We start from the raw sequence: 21,953 nt of genomic DNA on the forward strand, positions 1-21,953 counted from the left end.
TTTGATTGTCATTTAAAATTTATCTTAATTTTAAATGTTTATGACTTTGCTCTTAAGTAAACTCACAAACCCATATATTTTCAGGATATTTGTATTTTTTATTTTAATATGGTACTTTTTAAATCAATGTGATAATAAGTTAGGTCAAAATGAATCAAAAGAAATATATATATAAAATGGGTGTAACGGATTACGTAAAAAAAAAATTTACGTTAGAACAACAATTTTTGTCATGTCATTTGGAATCAATAACTATAATGTGTATAAACGCTAATGTCCATCAATATGTAAACACGCATGCGCATGCGCATTTCGCGCTGATTGGGATGGGCGCTTGAGCTGGAAAAATACACCATCCACCGAAAGAGCTCATCGATGTTCATTCCTGACGAAAACTCATTCATTTAGATTTTAATAAAGACCCATATATCCAATTCTAATAATGCCGGTAAGATTGTAATCTTCTATCTATCGCAGTGTGATGTGTGTGTTGTTATGCCCCACCTTCCCATCATTCCTTTGCAACCGGAATCTCCTGCAGATATCCACAGACTGTTGTTTGACAGCGTTTACCCTTATTGTTCAATTGTACGATGCATTTTATTATTATACGATGATTAATTGTTTTTGTCCTTTCTGTGAGCAGAACTGTTTTGTGCACATCAAGCTAGCCTCCTGCTAACGTATTTATTAGCTTCATCGCAAGCTCAGGTTAACGATATTATAATCTCTCAACGAGTCAGATTTATTTAAATTAATGAGGAATTACGTTAAACCCGCTTACAACATATAAATAACAATGTTCTGCGTTTAAAATAATAAATCGTCTTTTGTTGTTGTTTGCTAATTTAGCTGTTAGCGGTCATATCCGCTGCTTAGCAACATCAACCCCACCTTTCAGATACATTCAACATCCAGTGACCTTTACAGTAAAAGTTAAATTAAGAATTTAAAAAAACTTAGTTCACGCATAAAAACAACAACAACAATGTTATTTGGTGTTTGTTTACCTATGAGCATCTTCCTTCATCACTTGAATGATGATTATAATTCATTTAATTAAAACACAACCACCTCAAAATCAGACTTACTTTGAGATCATTCTGGTAGACACTGCAGGCAAAAACTAAAACAAATGTCATGCACCTGTCAGTTTTTAGATTTTGGGCTTTTTGGCTTTTCATAAAGTGTTTTTTTTTCACACATGGAAAGAAAACATCGAAAAGACACTGTTAAGTGTTTCTTTTATAGCAGATTATCTATTTGTGTCAGTAGATTTCAATTACAATACATATTTTTAAAGGCCGTTTTCTTAAAATGAGTATTTTCTCCAACACTGAATCATAAATCTCTACTTCAGGAGCACTTACACACACCAAACTTTACATTTTTATTCCTGTTTACAGTATATTCTGAAGGTTTTTTTTACAGAGGGATTTGTTCATATATAATTTTCTTGATTATACACATCATTTTATTCCCCCTCAATAGTGAGAAAATATATTGTTTTCCAGCTGTTTTTTCTGAATTATTCAGTGACAAAAAGAGATACCCAATGTAAAAACATTTGAGTCTAATATGCCCAAATAATTAAACAAGAATTGAGATGGACTTCAGATTTTTGTACTAGAAATGTATGCAAATTAGCGCATATTTTATTAAATAATACCTCATTTGCATATTTAAACATAACATTTCAGAAAACTTGTAATACAAAAAATGTTTGCATTTATCAGTGTAATCAATCAACTTGGTAAGTAAGGTGATAACTATTAGTTATTTTTTTTACCCTATTCACCTGCAGTGTCTCGCCTTATACAGATTTAAGATGTTACAAGAAATATGAAATCAAATCTTTGCGTAGTTATGATGAAAGGAAACACTGGCATCCAACAATGGCTTGGAAAACAAACAAACAGTTGATCTTAAAAATAAAGCATATACATAAAGCCAGATATGAAATAAAACAGTTATTAAATAAGCATGTGTCCTATTCTTTGTCCTTAACTCATGAAACATTGCTGTCTAATATTTTAGATCAGACAATGCAATTTATGAAAAAGAAATCAATTGTATTGGCATGTGGATGTGTGTGAAAAACATTTTCATAAGTAACTGTAATTGAGTTACACATTATTTCTCAGTAAACGTAACTGATTACATTTATTTTGTAATCAAATTACGTAATTTAGTTACTTGTTACTAATTATTTCCCAACTCTGCTCTTAACTGACATTGTGTTTGTAAACATATTTAAGGACAATTGATAGCAATCCTAATGCAAACAAATAGTTTACATTTTACAAAATCAATAATCACTTATATCTATAATGCATTTTCATAGTTTCATGATGGATTTCCAATGGTGGACTTCCATTGTGCTACAAAACAGATGGTCCCGCGTTAAATTCATAGTTTAGACTTTAAACTGATGGTTGTGCACTAACATTTTTTTAACCGGTTTCCGCTTGTCCAGAGTAATAAGATGGATAAACCAGAGAAGGTGGAGGTGAGTGATAACGTGAAGGTGGTGGTGAGATGTCGACCCCTGAACGAGAAGGAGAAGATGATGGGACACAAGCAGGCTGTCTCTGTGGACGAGAACCGGGGAACGATTACTGTTAACAAACTTGATATGAGCAGTGAGCCGCCAAAGACGTTCACCTTCGACACAGTGTTCAGTCCAGACAGCAAACAGCTGGATGTGTATAATTTAACAGCTCGACCGATTGTTGACTCCGTATTAGAGGGCTACAATGGTAAGTCAAAAACAATAGATATATTAATTGCATGTGTTTTAATCTTTATATCTGTTTGTTTGATTTGCAAGTTTGAAATGTTGAAGATTATAATTGTATTGTTTGTTTTTGAGGAACCATATTTGCATACGGCCAGACAGGCACGGGGAAGACGTTCACTATGGAGGGCGTCAGAGCAGTGCCTGAGCTCAGAGGAATCATCCCAAATTCATTTGCTCATATATTTGGTCATATTGCAAAAGCAGAAGGCGACACCAGGTGAGAATGATGATTGCTGTGCTGTTCAAAAATCTTTGTGTCAATGCATGATTAATCATTTTGATCCTGGATCTCAAAACCAAAAACAAGTCATAAGTGTAAATTTTTCAAAATTGAGATTTATAAATCAGCTGAAAGCTGAATAAATATGCTTTCCATTGATGCATGGTATTGTTAGGATCGGACAATATTTGGCTGAGATATAACTATTTGAAAATCTGCAATCTGAGGGTGCAAAAAAATCTACATATTAAAAAAAAAATCATCTTTAAAAGTTGTCCAAATTAATTCTTAACAATGCATATTACTAATCAAATATTAATTTTTGATATATTTACGGTAGAAAATTAAGTATCTTCATGGAAAATGATCTATACTTAATATTCTAATGATTTTTGGCATGAAAGAAAAATGTATAATTTGGACCCATTCAATGTTTTTTGTCTATTGCTACAAATATACCCCTTAAGACTTAAGACTGCTTTCGTGCTTTTTCATTACACATCTTTTCAACGTTATCAGAGATGTGCAGAGTGTTAAGATGTGTTATCTGACAGGTTTCTAGTAAGAGTTTCTTATTTGGAAATATACAATGAGGATGTGAGAGACCTGTTGGGAAAGGACCAGATGCAGAGGCTGGAGGTGAGATACCAACATATTTCAACATATCCCCCATCGCTGCATTAGGTTTGTTGTTAAGCGGACACTCTAATATAGGTCATGACTAATGCATGCGTACATCCGCATGGTTTCTGCACCCACAGAATTCTACAGAAAGTGGCATCATTTTCTGTAGAATTTAAACGCATCAAATCAGAATTTGATCATTCAGAGAATTCTTTGTGGGATTGCTTTTAAAAAAAAATTTATTTATTTAATATTTAATAATGCTTTCAGCTACAAATTGGAATGTCACATTTCACATATCACACTTATCTTATTCAATACAGTCTAGTTTTAGATTTTTGTTTTGGTGAACACTTAAATAGCTAAACAACTTACACTTCCATTCGAAAGTTTGGAGTCTTTTCTCTTTCTTTTCTAATGTTTTTTAAATATGATGTTTACTAAGGTTGCATTTATATGAATAAAAATAGTAATATTGTGAAATATTATTCCAATTGAAAAAGAAAACCGCTCTCGATTTCTCTAGTTTTGAAATGTTATTTATTTCTGTGATCTAAGCTGAATTTTCAGCATAATTACTATTTTTGTGGATTTTTTTTTCAAGGTTCTTTGATCATTAGAAAAAAACAGCATTTATTTAAAACAAAAATCTTTTGTTGCACTATAAATGACACTGTAGCATCACTAATGATACATTTAATCTGTCCTTCTTGAAGTAAAGGATTAATTTCTTTCAAATTAAAAAATGAAAGAAATCTTATTAACCCCAATCTTTTGAACGTATGACCTTTTAGACGTCATTTTAGTTTCATTGTTATTCAAAGTCTGACTTTGAATATTTAAAATTTTGTTGTGCATCTTAATAAATTTCTGCGATTTGATGAATACTAAACTCAAAATACAGGTCAAGGAGAGACCTGATGTAGGAGTTTACATCAAAGATCTTTCTGGATATGTGGTAAACAATGCTGACGATATGGACCGGATTATGACCCTTGGACACAAAAACCGTGAGTCTCTTTGAATTATTTTATTTATTAAAAACTATTTTCTGTTTTTTTTTTGTTATGGACATGGATGACTGCTTTATTTCTAATCTAATATTTCAATTAATAACTCTAATAATAATACAGAAAAATGTGTTGATCAGAGCAAGAGTATTACTTAAGCAGTGGGTTTGGTGCTCTCTAGAGAGGAAGCTCGGCGTATGTGACCCTTGAGGACAAAACCAGTCTTAAGTCACTGGGGTATTTTTTAGCAATAACCAAAAAAATATTGAATGGGTCAGAATTTTTTTTTCTTTCATGCCAAAAATCATTAGGATTTTAAGTAAAGATCATGTTCCATGAAGATATATGGTAAATTTATCAAAACTTAATTTTTGATTAGTAATGTGTATTTCTAAGAATTCATTTGGACATTTTTAAATGCACTTTTCTCAATATTTAGATTTTTTGGCACCCTCAGATTCCAGATGTTCAAATTGTATCTCGGCCAAATATTTTCCTCCTAACAAACCATACATCAATGGAAATATTATTTATTCAGCTTTCAGATGCTATCTACATATATATCTACATACATACATATATATGCTATCTACATATATATGTAGATATATATATCTACATTTCAAGAATATGAAACTTAAGACTGGTTTTGTGGTCCAGGGTCACAATTGTGCTTGTGTTTATTTGTCCTTGCCCAGGTTCTGTGGGTGCGACTAATATGAACGAGCACAGCTCTCGTTCTCATGCTATCTTCACCATAACTATTGAGTGCAGTGAGAAAGGTGTAGATGGAGATCAGCATGTGCGCATGGGAAAGCTACACTTGGTGGATCTTGCGGTAAGCAGTCCATGTCATGTAGATGAACTTTACATCGTCTTGGTTTTCTTTCCATTACTTACAAGAATGTTTTGTTGCTCAGGGCTCTGAAAGACAGGGAAAAACAGGAGCCACAGGTCAACGTCTTAAAGAGGCTACAAAAATCAACCTGTCTCTGTCCACCTTGGGAAATGTTATCTCTGCACTAGTGGATGGAAAAAGCACCCACGTGCCCTACAGGAACTCAAAACTCACCCGACTCTTACAGGACTCTCTAGGAGGAAACTCCAAGACCATGATGGTACGATAGTCAGTGTGTTAACTCATACAAGCCTTGGGTTATATAGTCTCCCAATCGTTGATTAAATTGCTCGTAAAATGGTTAAAATTCAGCATAAATCAGTCAGATTTCTGTGAAAGTAGTGCGCACAGTATAATTCTATTTTATCTCTCTCTTATTTTGCAGTGTGCAAACATCGGCCCGGCAGATTACAACTATGATGAAACCATCAGTACTCTCCGTTATGCCAACCGTGCCAAAAACATCAAGAATAAGGCCAGGATTAATGAGGACCCCAAGGATGCACTGCTGCGTCAATTTCAGAAAGAAATTGAAGACCTCAAGAAAAAACTTGAAGAAGGTACACTGCATCAGTTTCAGCTGTGTCATGTATTTGTCAGGGTTGATCTTCAGGATGTGACTCATTGGCTCTGTAATGTATAGAGAGCTGCATTGACTACATAGTAGGGATGCACCAATATGAAAATTTTGGAAGATAATTCCTTAAATATGAAAGCCGATAACCGATATGTTGTCCGATAAATCTAAATCCACATTTTTACATAATTTTTGAGAACCTGATTACCAAAAAAGTCTCTCCATTAAAAGCCATTAAACACTTCAACTTAAATCAAACATAAAGCATCCTTACAAGTAAATAAAATAATGTTTAAATAATAGAAACAAACTACTGGACAACATTACTTACGTGTAAAAAAAATTCAATAAAAAAAAAATTGTGCCATGGACGGGTGTAGTGGCTTGGGTATTGTCAAAATCATTAAATATTTTCATTATTAAGAGCATTTGGCATTTCCATTTAATGTAGGCCTGTTTGTACAATTCCACAGAAAACTGTAAATGCACAAGCTTAACTTTGCTAGATGTGTGGATCCGTTGTGGATGCGATCTTTTCTTAACAATGCCTAAAACGTGGCAAACAAAGATTTTGTTACATTATTTTACGGTAGCTAATAATCTCATTATAATATAATAGACTGTATTTTCCTTTTCGAAGCATTTCCAATGATAATTCGAGCAATATATCAGATATCTAAGATACCAGCCAAATTCTCAGAAAAATGAACATTTATCGGCCGATACCGATATGGTGGCCGATATATCGTGCTTCCCTACTACATGGGGATCTTCCCTCTGATGGTCAGTGCATAAGACTCAACGCTCACAGTGGATTCGAATAGAGTTTGATGTTACCGTGTTGCTAAGTTTACCTTAAGTAGTTATGAAAAAATAACACTATTAAAACGCAGTTAATGCACTGGCCCCTCCTGTAGATTTCATACAGTTGACTGTTGATAAATATGATGCAGTGAAACAACTTCATAAATGCAATTATGGCCTATAATATTGATATTGGGGCAAAAATGCTCCTGTATGAGTTTTGTCTTGTATTTATATCCTGATAAGCAGTGTTGGGTAAATTACTCTAAAAAAAAGTAATTAATTACTAGTTACTAATTACATCTTCAACTTTGTAATTAGATTACTGTACAAATCACTCTTTCCATAAAAAGTATTTAATGACTTATTACTAATTAATTTCTAAATCTTTTATCAATCTTGACGAGTTAATGATACAAGGATAGACATGAAACGGTTCTTTTTAATTATTTTAAATAAATAACAGATATCTACATAAATTATTTTGGTCACACTTTAGATTAGGGTCCAATTCTCCCTAATAACTAATTATTAACTATTAAGTGCTTATTATTAATACTTAGTAAGTAGTTGTTAAGTTTAATAAGGAATTGGGTAGGAATGAAGATTTAGAATAAGGTCTTGCACAATAAGACATTTAATATGTGCTTTTTAAGTAATAATAAACAGCCAATATCTCAGTAATATTCATGCTAATAACTAACTCGTTAATAGTGAGAATTGGCAACTAAAGTGTTACCAATATTATTATTAACTCACCAGAGTATTTAAAGTGAGAAGGGTACATAAAAAAACATGCATTTTAAGGTTAGACTTTACCTTTTGATATTAAATCCATTATTGTATTGCGTGTAAATGTTCTACACTACACCGTATTAAGTTCAAATACATAAGAAGTACTGTAATTAAATTACTGAAAAAATAAGACTTATTACAGACTTATTACAGTAACTAATTACTTACTGATGATAAGGGATATCACACGAGCAGCGAGAGCAATGTCACACGAGTGCAAATATGATTTTACACAATGGTTCATTAAATAATAAGTGAATATTCTGTTTAAAACACAAAATTGTCAGTCTTTGCTCCGTTTTGCCAACAGAAAAATTGCTTATAAAAACCACAGCAGAACTATTGTGCATCTCCGAGAAACACAGCGTGTTTTTGTTTCAATGATTCAAAGTAACAATCATGAAGAGAGAGAGCCATCTACTTGATTCCTGAATGAATCAGCCGTTTGAACAAATCGTATGAAAGATTCATAAAGACATTTACCACCACACTCTGATAGTTTTAGTTTCTTATTTAGAATATTATTTCATTAAAAAGGGAAAAAATAAGGTAAAAAAAACTTTTAAGGAATAGTTCACCCAAAAATACATCAATTATGCCATCATTTACGCAAACCCAATGACTTTATTTTTTTTTGTGGAACATAAAAGAAGGTATTTTGAAGATCATTAGTAACAAAGCTGTTTTGGTTACCAATGACTTAATTTTTTGGGGGTAAATGCATCAGTGGTTGTCCTCTAGAGTATAGGTACAGAGTAGGGCTGCCCGGTATTGGGAAAAAATGACATTGCGATATTTTATTTTTCTGCGATATATATTACGATATGAAATCTAATCTAATTTTTTCTTACAAACAAAAATGGGGTGAGCACACTTACATTCTCATTTTAAATGATTTAAACATCGACACCATCGTGTCAATTGATTAATATGCGCGAGGGAGAGAGAGCAAGACAGCGCTCATGTTGTTTGAAGATGGTGAGCCTCTGTGTCTCTCTCTCGCGCGCTCTCTCTCTCTCTCTATCTTTCTCTCGCGCTCTCTCTCTCTTTCGAGCTCTCTCGCGCTCGCGCTCTCTCTCGCACTCTCTCTTTAGCTTTTTCTCGAGCTCTCTCTCTCTTTTGCGCTCTCACTTTCGTGCTCTCTCTCTCTCTCTCGCTCTCTCTCTAGCTTTCTCTCGCGCTCTCTCTCTCTCTCTCTAGCTTTCTCTCGCGCTCTCTCTCTCTTTCGCACTCTCTCTTTCGCTTTCTCTCGCGCTCTCTCTCTCTCGCGCTCTCTCTCTCTCTCTGCCCTGTTAAACTGACAGGACTTAAAAACACATGCAAATGATAAACTTTCACTCTATGATGGTTAAACTGTGCAATTAATCCGCGAATCACATTCGTCAAGGGCAGCTTGATGAGCAGCAATGAGCAGCTTGCCCATACGGTTAATGAATAACGGATCAACTACGACATCCTGCGATGTGACTATTGTGGATTCGTACATTGTGATATCGATGCTTAAACGACACATCGTGCAGCCCTAGTACAGAGCATTAATATCAGTACACAATCCTGTATTATGGTTTTTTTACTGCTCAGGTGAGGAGATCTCCGGCTCTGATGGCAGTGGATCAGATGACATGGATGAGGGTGAAGATGAAGTCGGAGATGGAGGCGAGAGACGCAGGAAACGAAGAGGTAAGAACCTCCACTTATCATTCCCGTTTCATGACTTTGCAACTTTAGTCAGAGAGGTCTCTTAGAAAGATGATGCAGACTGTGGTTTTGGCTTTTAGCCACAAGAGCTGCTTCAAATAATCGTCTTTGTAATCAGGAGCTTTTTTTGTTTGTTTTTGTCTTTGATCTTATTAATGCTGTTTACAGCAAAGCATCAAGACGTTAAACTTTCATTCAGGATTATGTATTAAAACTTTTGGATTAAAAGCTATATATGCATCTGGTGGACAGTACTGCAGGTACACTGATGTCATCTAGGTTTTAATTGCCGGATATCAGATAGTGTGGCTTTGGTTTGCTTGTCTAGACCATCAGATCAAACAAATGTAGTTTCATTGTGCGTCATGAACTCAAAACAGTTAATGCCTGGCAATGACTCTCTGAAGTGTGTGTCTGTGCCCACATCTGTCGGACCACTAGTGGAAAAATGCAAGTTAATGCAGTTTTTTTGACTGCAGTTTAAGCTTCATAAGTTTCACAAGCGTGTGTGAATCAGGAAATCTCGTTGCGCTTCACTTTTCAAGATTTCAGAATCAGAAAGAGGTTTTTTGGCAAGTATGTTTACACACACAAGGGATTTGTCTTAGTGACAAATGCTGAAAGAATGCATGCATTGGTATTAAGGCAATTAAATGAAATATAACACAATAAATATAATACAAGTAGGGCTGCAACAACTAATCAATTAAATCGATTATTATCGATAATGAAAATCATCAACAACGATTCTCATTTTCGATTAGTCAGGTCTGCCCACAGTGCACGAACAACTGCAGCCGGTCGTATCAAATTACAGCACTGAATAACACATTTCTATTGACAAAATGCATCTACAAATATCGGAAGAAACATAATGTGCTCCTGCAGGAAAAGTACCTGATCCAAGCTGCCCAAAACATGAGAAATCTTTATTTTAAGATTCAAGCTGATGCATTAGCGTAATGGCTTGCCTGTCAGGCGTGTGCATCCTCAGTGCAAAAAACTCAGTTAACGGTCATATCCTTGTCTGTAAATGTCACAAATTCACACAAGCTTTTCCATTATTACATAAAGGCCCGTCCTGACAGTCTGTGTTAAGTTGAAAATCTTTACTGAAAGTGTGCCAGTGTTAAACAGATGAAACACAGAGAGGAGAGGGAGACAATATTCAGCGCAAAAACATTCATTGTGCTGAAATATCTGTTGTTGAACATTTATATTTAGGTTCAAAAGTCAACATGCAGTGCGAGTAATTTAGAAGAGTAGGAACGGTGAAGGGACAGCAGCGTGAAATTGTCTGAATATAAATATCAGACGCTTTTACAGGATAAAGAAGTTTTCCTGCAGAGCATTACCATGATTTTATTCGCCTTTATTATCTTTATTGTTTTAATTTTTGTTCTAGAGATTTAAGCTATATTCACTATATAGCCTACAGTGATTAACACATTTATTAAAACAAATTTATGTAAGGTTTTTAACCAATTTTGTAATGTTTGTGCCACTGCTGCTCTTAACTAATAGTATTGGTAATTATCAAAATAATTTTTTAGCTTCCTGTATTGATTAGACCTCCAATATGCGTAAGCTTTTTAGAAACCGTAGTAAGCTATTTTTAATGCTGTAATATAATTATTTCTCTTATCTGTGAAAGAGAGGCAGAAGAAAATTGTCAAGTGCTTTAGTGTTTTTTTTTATTCAAATACCCAAATAGTCAAAAAGTATATAAACAATGCCAGCAAGCATGTGAGCTAGTATGAAAGTGTTATTATGTGAATTAATACCATTTAGTTGTTTTAGTTTATTTGTCCAAAAACATTGTGAGAATTCTTTTTTTTTTTTGACAGATTCCTAAAATATTTGTGTTTTGTCTTATGACAGGTGCTCTAATAAATTGCTAAGCACTGTATGTTTTCATAGCATTCAGTTGGCACATTTGTTTGAAGAACATCGGACAGAATGTAGAATAGTGTGTTTTTGTCTGTAAAATTAAAATAATGAAAATAAGGGGTTTAATCCAATTAATCAGAGAAATAATTTATTGATTATCAAAATAATCGTTAGTTGCAGCCCTAAATACAATATAGTAATAAAATATAGAAAAATACACAATTGATTGACAATTTCTGTGAAAAACACGTGAAAAAAGGAGATCCGTTTGAGATGTATTTTTGTCTCTTTCTCGGTATCTTGGTTTTTCTCTATATCTCTGCCTCTGATCGATGTGGTGTTGTTGGTTGCTGGTCTTTCAGTCTCTCTTTCTTGCAGACAGTGCAATGCACTTTGAGGAGAGAGCCCAGACTAGTGAGTGGATGCAGCACACGGATAATGTGAATCATTCCTACCTCTGTGCTCCCTCAATCACCTTCTTTCCCAAATACACAATCCCTATTGCACTCTGACATCAGCACAGTCCAGTGATCATGTAAATGTACACTATATCATTCCAAAGTTTGGGATCGATATCATAAAAAAAAAAAGGAAATGTTTTTGAAATAACTAATGTGGCATCTGATTGATCACAACACTGTAATATTATGAATATATGTTAAAATGTAATTTATTTCTATGTTCAAGGTTGCTAAAAAGTGTCACATGCTCCTCAGAAATCATTTTAATATGATGATGTGTTGCTCAAGAAACATTTCTTACTATTATCAGTTAAAAACAGTATTTTATTTTGAAAAAAAATTTTTTTGTAGAAACTTTCAGTAGTTCAGGATTCTTTGATAAATAAATGATTCAGAAAAACAGCATTTATATACTATATTAAATTTAATATTAATAAATCTCTTTACTATCAATTTTGATCAGTTGAAAGTGCCCTTGATGAACAGAAATATTAAATTCTTTAAAAAAAAACAAAAAAACATATGGAGCTCAAACTTTTGAATAGTAGTCTCAGCCCACATCATCTGATGCATATTAGATTAATTAAATAAAATAAAAAAACCTGAAATGATCTTGAATGCTCAAGCTTCAACGCAACACATGCTGATAATCTGACAATCTAACCATCTTCTAATAACGTTTAATAAACGACACAAATTAAATTATTCAGCAGTCTAGCCTTTATTTTTATGTGTAATAACTTGAATCAGTGGGTAGCAGATTCATTGAAACAGCAGAAGCTGAATATAGGACACCGTCACTTCTTCCGACAGGAACTCTATATATGGTTCAGGCGTCACCTCTTTCAGTGAAACTGGAATCTGATTACTTCATGTTTATCATCTTCCTATCTGGTGCATATCACAGTTTCTCTCTGCATCAGCCTAATGATCAGTGACTGCGTTCTTATTTCACACAGACCCAAACTGAAAACCTGATTCCCCTTTAAAAGACATTTAGATGAGATGATATGTGCTTCTGTTTTCTCTCTTCTTGTGCAATGTGCTGGCCATGTGACTTCTCTGCTCTAAATTCAAGACACAAGAGGTTGGTGTTACAATCTCCTCATCAGCTCAACCTCGCATACCAACCAGACTATAGAAATCTGCTTGTTTTTATCCTGAGTTTTACCATCCCACAAAAACTTTGTTTTATAATTAGGTGTGTGAAATTTAAAGGTGCTTTATGTATTTTTTGGACAGTACTAAAGCATAAAATTACTAATTTGTTTGCAGATATTTAGGAAACATGCTAAGTTCATATGCTTGTTTCTCTGAAAATCATGCTACAGCTGGTTAATCTACTTTAAAATGTGTGTTCTGTGTCGGAATGTCTGTTTTTGTTTTGGTCTGTGTGACTCCGCCCACTGCCAGTTCAACCAATAGGATTTCAATCTCCATGTTGCCAGATTCTACCCTACCTAAAAAAAGCCTCGGCATCTATCTAAAAAGCTCTGTGACCAGAGGACTATTAAAACACAATAAATCAACTCATTAACTTACAGTGTAAGGCTCATCGTCTTCCATTCCTGTTTCTCGCTCTCAATCTGGCAACCCGTCTGAGACGGAGGGGAAGGGAGATTCAGTATTTTGAATTTGGACTTCAGTAGCTGTCAGCCATTAGCAATTACATACAGCACCTTTAATTCAATCACTTTCAGTGGACATTGTCAGATCTCTAATGTGTCTAACTGATCTCCAAGCTAATTATAGCTCAGTTTGGCATCTTATTTTCCTTCTTCAACTGCTCTGAGATCATTAAAGCTTCTTGCCAACCATCAAAAATGTATAAAATCTGCCTTTTAATTTTGAAATGGGTTTCAATTTAAAATAATTTAAAATCAGAAGATTCTGAAAAGCGAGGTGAAGGTGAGATTGTTCACATAAGTCAAGCTGGAGAAAGAAAGAAATGCTGAGCCCTGTATTTTCATAGGTTTTCTTAAACTTGGATGTTTGCATTTTTGTGAGGAAAATGCAGAGGGTTTGTGAGATGAGCTATGAAAGCTAAGAATAAATTAAATCATTAAAATGTCTAAATTTAAACTAATAAATCCTTGTAAAATAAAACCAAATCTCAAGATAAAACACTTAATACAGTGTTTACATGCACAACATGTCACCAGTAACCTACATCAGAGAATTTTGAACATGCAAATGTGTTGTTAAATTATTGAAATATTAACTTCAAGTAAATATTTTAGGTAGAAGGGATTCAGCTGAGTGCCTCAGTGATTAGGTAACACTGAGGATGAGTAAAAGCTGTTGACATCTTTTGCATCCACCAGTGAATGCCACATAATATCCATTTCTTTAATGCACAATATAATTTGTCTTTTGATTTTTGGGTGGATCTAAGACCCAAGCATTTCATTCACCCATAAATGACAGCAAGAAATCACATTGTCATCGACCTTTGGTCATCTTACATGAAAAATGATTTTCCTTTCTAAGTGAATCTCCCACATTATAAATGAGACTTAACATTATGCACGTTACTTAACACTGCCAACACATAGTTGTTAAATATGTCTTCAGCAAATGCAATGACCTTTATGAATTATCAATACAAATATTTCAAACCTGGAAAGTTTTTTTTCTTTGGCCATGTAATGTTTTCATGCTTATTAATGTTTGTTCATGTAATGTAGGGATTCCCGTGCTTTTGACATTTCATTAATTATTAGCTTTTCTTGAATACCCTACAGCTTTTTCATGAACCCCTGCCATTTAATGCATTTTTTTTTTTCATTAGTATGGTATGCAGTAATCACATTCAAGTCTATGTGTTGATCGAGTTGGCTCAAAAATAATCAGACTGCATGTGTATTATCGTATAAATTTTTATTTATAACAGACTAAAGTTTTTTTAGTAATCCACCCAGCATTGAAATATGTGGAAATACTTAATGTAATATTAATGGTGCATTGGAAGAAGCGTCAGTTACCAGCTCACAAAGAAACTGGGATGTATTTCAGTTTGGTAAGAGATCGCAGTTAAATGTACTATCTTGCATCTTTTGCTACCGTGCACTTGCATAATGCACAAGTGTTTCTATATGTTTCTTCTCAGGGGTTTATCTGTTTTTATATCTGTTTCATGTTAAGGGAGGAAGAAGGTGTCTCCTGACAAGATGGTGGAGATGCAAGCTAAGATCGAAGAGGAGCGGAAAGCATTGGAGGCCAAACTGGACATGGAGGAGGAAGAGAGGAACAAAGCGCGTGCAGAGCTTGAGAAGAGAGAGAAAGACCTTCTCAAAGCCCAGTGAGCCATTGAATCTGTCCAACAGATCCGTTGTCCATCTCTATATAGAGCCAATATAGTATAAGTGTTGGAGTATACTAATGTCACGTCTTGTGTTGTTTCCTGCATCTCAGACAGGAGCATCACTTATTGCTCGAGAAGCTGTCTACTCTGGAGAAGAGGGTTATTGTTGGAGGAGTTGATTTACTGGCTAAAGCTGAGGAGCAGGAGAAGCTTCTGGAAGAATCCAACAATGAACTCGAGGAGAGGAGGAAGAGGGCCGAGCAGCTCCGGAGAGAACTGGAAGAAAAGGAGGTAGAGCTGAGCGGGTTCATGCTTGACCGATAATCTTGTAGAGTTTTATTACATAGAGATTCATACTTGCAAATGTCTCTAAACAGCAAGAGCGCTTGGATATCGAGGAGAAATACACCAGTTTACAGGAAGAGGCTCAAGGCAAGACCAAGAAACTGAAGAAAGTGTGGACCATGTTGATGGCGGCGAAATCTGAGGTGCAATAAATGTCATGTAGCTTTCAAATAGCACCGTTCACAATTGTGTTATCAAAAGTACAAGTGCAGTTTTAAAAACTTAACAATCCTAGCCTTTCTGCAGTACCTTGACCTAGTCAACATTAAAATGTAACAGCTACATGATTCAAGTAGCATTTTAGTAGGTATTTCATCTTTTAGAAGACAACGCTTCCCCGGCAAGGATACGTTTTTACAACTTTTCGTGTTTTCACTGTTATACACTCGGGGGCGCTATTACACATCTTCTGAACGAGTACAAAACCTCACGAACAAAAACACACGTGAACAGGATGGAGAAACGCGCGATCTCTTATGTTAACAGATGCATATTAAACATAATGATCATCAGAAATGGACCGCATGTAAATGAAAACTGTATAATGTTACGGAGTAAAATGTTGATCCAGGAAGTGGTGTATTTCTGAGCAAGTGTTGATGGAAGTGATTTACTGGATTTATGCTCTGATAATCATACTGAATATTACCCAGATCTAGTTTTTGATAAAAAATTAGATTTTCTCACCTTTATGCTTAAAACTATACATTTTTATGAAACCTACTTGTATTCAAGTGTTGATAAAAAAGAATGCTTTAAGCTAGAATAAAACTGAATTTTATTATTTGTTTTAAGTAGAGGCTCTGATTTTTATTTTGGTGTATTGCATATGCAGATACTCATACAGCACAATATACTGTAGGCCATCAAAGTTTAGTGTAAATCATTAAAATCACTTGCGGTGGCTGGAAACATTTTTTCAAAAATGCTGACGGGGAAAAAGTTAATTAACCGTCTATTTGAAGAAAGTGCAGCACACATGAAGTTCCACATGGTGTAAATGTAAAACCAATCACTTTGCAGAAAAGATGCATGAAATATGAAGGCACATAAACTTGCCTTAAAACATATGTTCAGACATAATGCTACAAAAAAAGTCAAGTCTTAAAAGTGAAGGTTATTAAAATTCAGAATGACTAAAAGCATAAAACAGGGAGATTAAGAATTTTTAACTATAAATGTTTATAAAAACAACAAACATAACAACAGCCAATCAGTCAGCATCATGCAGACATTAAATATCCGAACCTCAGTTTATGTTCCTTCACTAAGATCCAATCACAGTTTAGGGCCCTGCCATTAACTTAGGACAATAGTAGTTTACAAAACACTTGTCCTCTGGTAAGAATGTCTGCTGTTTCAGATGGCGGATCTGCAGCAAGAGCATCACAGAGAGATCGAAGGTCTGCTGGAAAACATCCGGCAGCTGAGCAGAGAGCTGCGGCTACAGATGCTCATCATTGATAACTTCATTCCTCAGGAATATCAGGTCTGTATTTGTGCTCATGCATGTGCACTTTTAGACAAACCTCCTCATCCTGTATTTTTGGCATGTTTTAAAATACCAGTGATCAAATAATAGCTACCGGAATACAGGAATTGCTTTGTGTTCAAAACATGTTGATAAAGATCTCATAGTTCAGCTTCATTAAACCACGCTTTTCAAGATCATGGGAAAACCCTGCCAAATGTGCATGTCAAATGTCTTAGTCTGACATTTACATATAACCTTGAATTGTGCAATTGTTTTATAAAGTCATTCTAAATTTAGTTTAAGGCTTTTTAGGTTAAATGGTCCAGTTTAAATTCGCAAAATCACAGCAAAGCATCTTGAATTCATGAAGTTCATGTTTGTGTATTACAAAAATCACTATCTTTTTTATATATATATACAAACATGTAAACATCCTTAAAACAAGATTCATTTACTTGAGCTGCAAATGTAAATTAAGTCTTGAGAAAGTGTACAAAACTAACTAAACAAGAACAAACATCAGTCAGCGAGGTATGAAAATGTATCCTATAAATTAAGTTGATTTTTTCTAGTAGATATTTGCGTAGTTTTTTTAATTCATGAATTCACTTCATTTTGATTAATTTTACAGTAAACAAGACTTTTTTTTTTTGTTTTGCTCCAAGTACATGATGTTTGGTGTGTATTCAATTCATTCCTTAAATTGTCTTTACTCGGTCTTAAAAAGGACTTAAATTTTCATTCGTTTAACCAGCAGAAACCCTGTTTTAATAACTGAAGTATTGCGTTTCTCTCCGTTTCTTGTTTCTCCTGCACTAACACAGCGCTTCAGGATGCAGCAGTTGCATAAATAAGCATGCAAATCATTTTTTGTTTTTTCCCTTGTCAGGATTTGATTAATCAGATAGTTTTTGCTGATAATATACACTGTAAAATGCTGCACTTGCACAATAAAGGCGAAAATGTCAAAACAGCTAGCAAATTAACTGTACAGAACGTCTTCGAGATAGATAGTTCACCCCATAAATGATCCTCATCATCATTTACTCTTGATGCCGTTCCAAACCCATATTATTTTGTTCTGTGAAACAGAGAAGAAATGCTAGAAGCGTTGTTTTGTTTTTTTGGGCCGCACAATGGAAATCAGTGGTAACCAAAGTTAAAATATATTATTATAGTGAACTTTCACTTTAAGAATCGAATATTTCAAATGCAGTTCAATAAAATAATAATCTGTATTTACTAGATTTGCTTATTTACTCTGAGTTTAACATGAATTTCTAAAGTGCCCAAAAGAATATTCACAATATCTGATATTTATCTCCGAATTTCAGCTGCACTACTATTAAAACATGCAAACAATGTCTTTTTTGTTCTGTTGTGTGCAGGAGATGATTGAGAACTATGTGCACTGGAATGAGGACATTGGAGAATGGCAGCTGGTGAGCGTCTTTAACACATTTCATGATGTTTGGGTGCAATGGAAATACATAATACAGCTGATATATTTGCTATTTTTTAGAAATGTGTGGCCTACACAGGCAACAACATGAGAAAACAGACACCTGTGTCAGACAAAAAAGAAAAAGATGTAAGCATCCGTTCAGATCTACTTAGGCACACGTGATGCACGCTGCTCCCTTTTCATGTTTCATTTTTGTCCTCTGTCACTCTTTTGTGATTCAGCCGTTTGAAGTGGACCTGTCCCATGTTTATCTGGCCTACACTGAGGAGAGCATGAGACAGTCCCTAATGAAACTAGAAAGGCCCCGGACATCAAAGAGTGGAAAGTCCAGGCCTAAAACTGCTCGTAGGTGAGGTGTGATGCTTTGTTTTATTTTTGGACTTTCTGGTTCACGCCTTTGCACACACAAATGCATCTGACTGTTGCAACTAGTTGCTGTTAAATAATCCTTCATCTTAGTTTCATATGTGATGCATTAATAATTATGATTTTAGATGTTGTATATAGGTATATGTAATTGCTGAAATTGGCACTATAAGTATAGAGTATATAAAAATTGTCCATAAATCTAGATAAATATACAGGTGCTTCTCAATAAATTAGATTGTTGTGGAAAAGTTCATTTATTTCAGTAATTCAACTCAAATTGATTCAATGCACACAGACTGAAGTAGTTTGTGATGATTTTGGCTCACATTTAACAAAAACCCACCAATTCAGAACCTCAACAAATCAGAATACTTAAGACCAAAAAAAAAGAAAGATCCAGACTAAGAAAAAAGAAAAATAATTTTTTGTGAATCGTTGGCCTTCTGGAAAGTATGTTCATTTACTGTACATGAACTCAATACTTGGTAGAGGCTCCTTTTGCTTTAATTACTGCCTGAATTCGGCGTGTCATGGAGGTGATCAGTTTGTGGCACTGCTGAGGTGGTCTGGAAGCCCAGGTTTCTTTGAGAGTGGCCTTCAGCTCATCTGTATTGTTTGGTCTGTTGTTTCTCATCTTCCTCTTGACAATAGCCCATAGATTCTCTCTGGGGTTCAGGTCTGGTGAGTTTGCTGGCCAGTCAAGCACACCAACACCATGGTCATTTAACCAACTTTTGGTGCTTTTGGCAGTGTGGACAGGTGCCAAATCCTGCTGAAAAAAAGAAATCAGCATCTTCAAAAAGCTGGTCAGCAGAAGGAAGCATGAACCAAAATTCAAGATTTCTTGGTAAACGGGTTCAGTGACTTTGGTTTTCAAAAAACACAATGGACCAACACCAGCAGATTATATTGTAACCAAAATCATCACAGACTATGGAAACTTAACACTGGACTTTAAGCAACTTTGGCTATGAGCTTCTCAACCTTTCCTCCAGACTCTAGGAGCTTGGTTTCCAAATGAAATACAAAACTTGCTCTCATCTGAAAAGAGGACTTTGGACCACTGGGTAACAGTCCAGTTCTTCTTCTCCTCAGCCCAGGTAAGACGCCTCTGATGTTGTCTGTGGTTCAGTAAATCTCTTGACTCTTCTGTGTGTGGTGGCTCTTGATGCCTAGACCCCAGCCTCAATCCATGCCTTGTGAAGTTCACTCAAATTCTTGAATCGATTTTGCGTGACAATCCTCAAACGGCTGCGGTTCTCTCGGTTGGTTGTACATCTTTTTCTTCCACACTTTTTCCTTCCACTCAACTTTCTGTTAACATGCTTGGATACAGCACTCTGTGAACAGCCAACTTCTTTGGCAATGAATGTTTGCGTCTTCCCCTCCATGTGAAGGGTGTCAATGATTGTCTTCTGGAAAACTGTCAGAATAGCAGTCTTCCCCATGATTGTGTAGCCTAGTGAACCAAACTGAGAGACCACTTTGAAGGCTCAGGAAACCTTTGCAGGTGTTTTGAGTTGATTAGCTGATTGGCAAGTCAAAATATTCTAATTTGTTGAGAAAGTGAATTGTTGGGTTTTTGTTAAATGTGAGCCAAAATCATCACAATTAAAAGAACCAACTACTTCAGTCTGTGTGTATTGAATTTATTTAATACATGAGTTTTACAATTTGAGTTGAATTACTGAAATAAATTAACTTTTCCATGGCATTCAAATTTATTGAGATGCACCAGTATATATATATATATATGTATATGTATATATGTATATATATATATATATATACACAGGTGCATTATGTATCATGTATTGACTTATTTAATGTAATAATAATAAAGCATGTCTCTTCAGAGTTGAACATGAGTGATCCTGAGTAAAACATTATTGCATTTCTTTGCACTGTTTCACATTTTGTACACTGCTGTTAACCAATTTGGCGTCTATATGTTGTGTATTTTATATATATATATATATATTTTTTTTTGTCTCTTATGCTCACAAAGATTGCATATATTTGATAAAAAATTTGTTAAATAATAATACATTATTATTATTGTACATTTTAAATAAATGGAAGTATTTTAAATATCTGTTTTCTATTTAAATATATTGTAAAAATTAATTTATTCCTGTGATCAAAGCTACATTTTTAGCACCATTACTCATGTATCAAATTATCCTTCAGAAATCATTCTAATATGCTGATTATATTTGCTGCTCAAAAAATATATTTACTATAATTATCAATGTTGAAAATACTTAAGCTACTTAATATATTTGTGAAAAAATAAGATGCAGTATATATATATTTTTCAGGATTCTTTGATGAATTGAAAGTTCATAAGAAAGAGCAGTATTTATTAAAAATGGAAATCTTCTGTAACATAAATGTCTGTCACTTTTGAACAATTTTAGCAATTATGAATTACATATGTGAATGCAAAACTCTTTATATCATCTAAATTACATCATTTTTGTCATGTGCATATATTTTTGTCTAAATGTCTGTCTAAAAATCTCATTGTTTTTAGGAAACGTTCCTCCAAACCAGAGGCTGTGATTGAATCCCTGCTACAGTGAGCCTTGTGTCTGATGAAGACCACCATATTTTGTGCATTTTCAAGGCCAGTCCAGTATATGTCTTAGGGAATACTGAGTCTTGTGACATTAAGGCACTTTGACATGTGTATAAGAAAATTAATCATGTGTTAATATGCAGGAACTCCAGAGCTGCTCCAAAGCTGGGTTTAGTTAAGGATAGTTTGCTGTAACATGTCTTAATTATAGCACTCCAAAAGGCACATTTCACCTTTAACACAAACACTGTTACTGTATATTCTGCTTTACACTGATGGCTGGGATGAGCAGGTTATTGATCTGACACAAGAGATGAGCTTGCCGTCAGGGAATATGCTATTGAGAAACAAATCTAATCTTAATGTTTTATACAATTGGCAGAGTGCAATTGCTTTAGCTCAGTGTACACAAGCTATGTTACTTAATTGTATTTTGTTGTTCTTTTATATGTAGTGCATGCCATGTTCCCCTGGCTGTGGTGCCATTAGCTCAGTTTAGTCTTAACTGTAATGTATTTCCATTGTGCACTGTAGTAAACCATTAGTCTTATGAAATATTTAAAAATGTTTACATTTTTCTGTTTTTTTTTCCTGTACTCCTCTTTAAATTAAATTATTTTACAAAGTAAAAGAAAGGT

The 21,953-nt window shown here is 34.5% G+C and overlaps 1 protein-coding gene across 2 annotated transcripts; it reads left to right on the forward strand.

Moving 5' to 3' along the window:
* Positions 1-294: 294 nt before the first annotated feature.
* kif3a (kinesin family member 3A) lies at positions 295-21,950 on the forward strand. 2 transcript variants are annotated; one of them, XM_059515440.1, is made up of 17 exons: positions 295-448; positions 2,477-2,759; positions 2,873-3,017; positions 3,575-3,659; positions 4,549-4,654; positions 5,353-5,492; positions 5,575-5,772; positions 5,938-6,112; positions 9,310-9,408; positions 14,922-15,078; positions 15,192-15,372; positions 15,459-15,569; positions 16,790-16,915; positions 18,289-18,342; positions 18,423-18,491; positions 18,587-18,719; positions 21,271-21,950. In XM_059515440.1, the coding sequence occupies exons 1-16, from the start codon at positions 443-445 to the stop codon at positions 18,716-18,718; spliced, it is 2,067 nt and encodes a 688-aa protein (XP_059371423.1). In that variant the 5' UTR covers positions 295-442; the 3' UTR covers position 18,719; positions 21,271-21,950. The 2 variants fall into 2 exon arrangements, with proteins under 2 accessions (XP_059371423.1, XP_059371422.1); XM_059515439.1 differs by having other exon boundaries at positions 18,587-18,714.
* Positions 21,951-21,953: the final 3 nt, after the last annotated feature.

This window comes from Carassius carassius, chromosome 29 (genome assembly GCF_963082965.1).
Source record: "Carassius carassius chromosome 29, fCarCar2.1, whole genome shotgun sequence".
Lineage (NCBI taxonomy): Eukaryota > Metazoa > Chordata > Actinopteri > Cypriniformes > Cyprinidae > Carassius > Carassius carassius.

Bases quoted from the DNA above. Each gene is read 5' to 3' on its own strand.
- kif3a (XM_059515439.1), top strand. The intron at 15,570-16,789 runs GTGCAATAAATG...CTGCTGTTTCAG, and splicing joins TGATGGCGGCGAAATCTGAG to ATGGCGGATCTGCAGCAAGA. The intron at 16,916-18,288 runs GTCTGTATTTGT...TGTTGTGTGCAG, and splicing joins TCATTCCTCAGGAATATCAG to GAGATGATTGAGAACTATGT.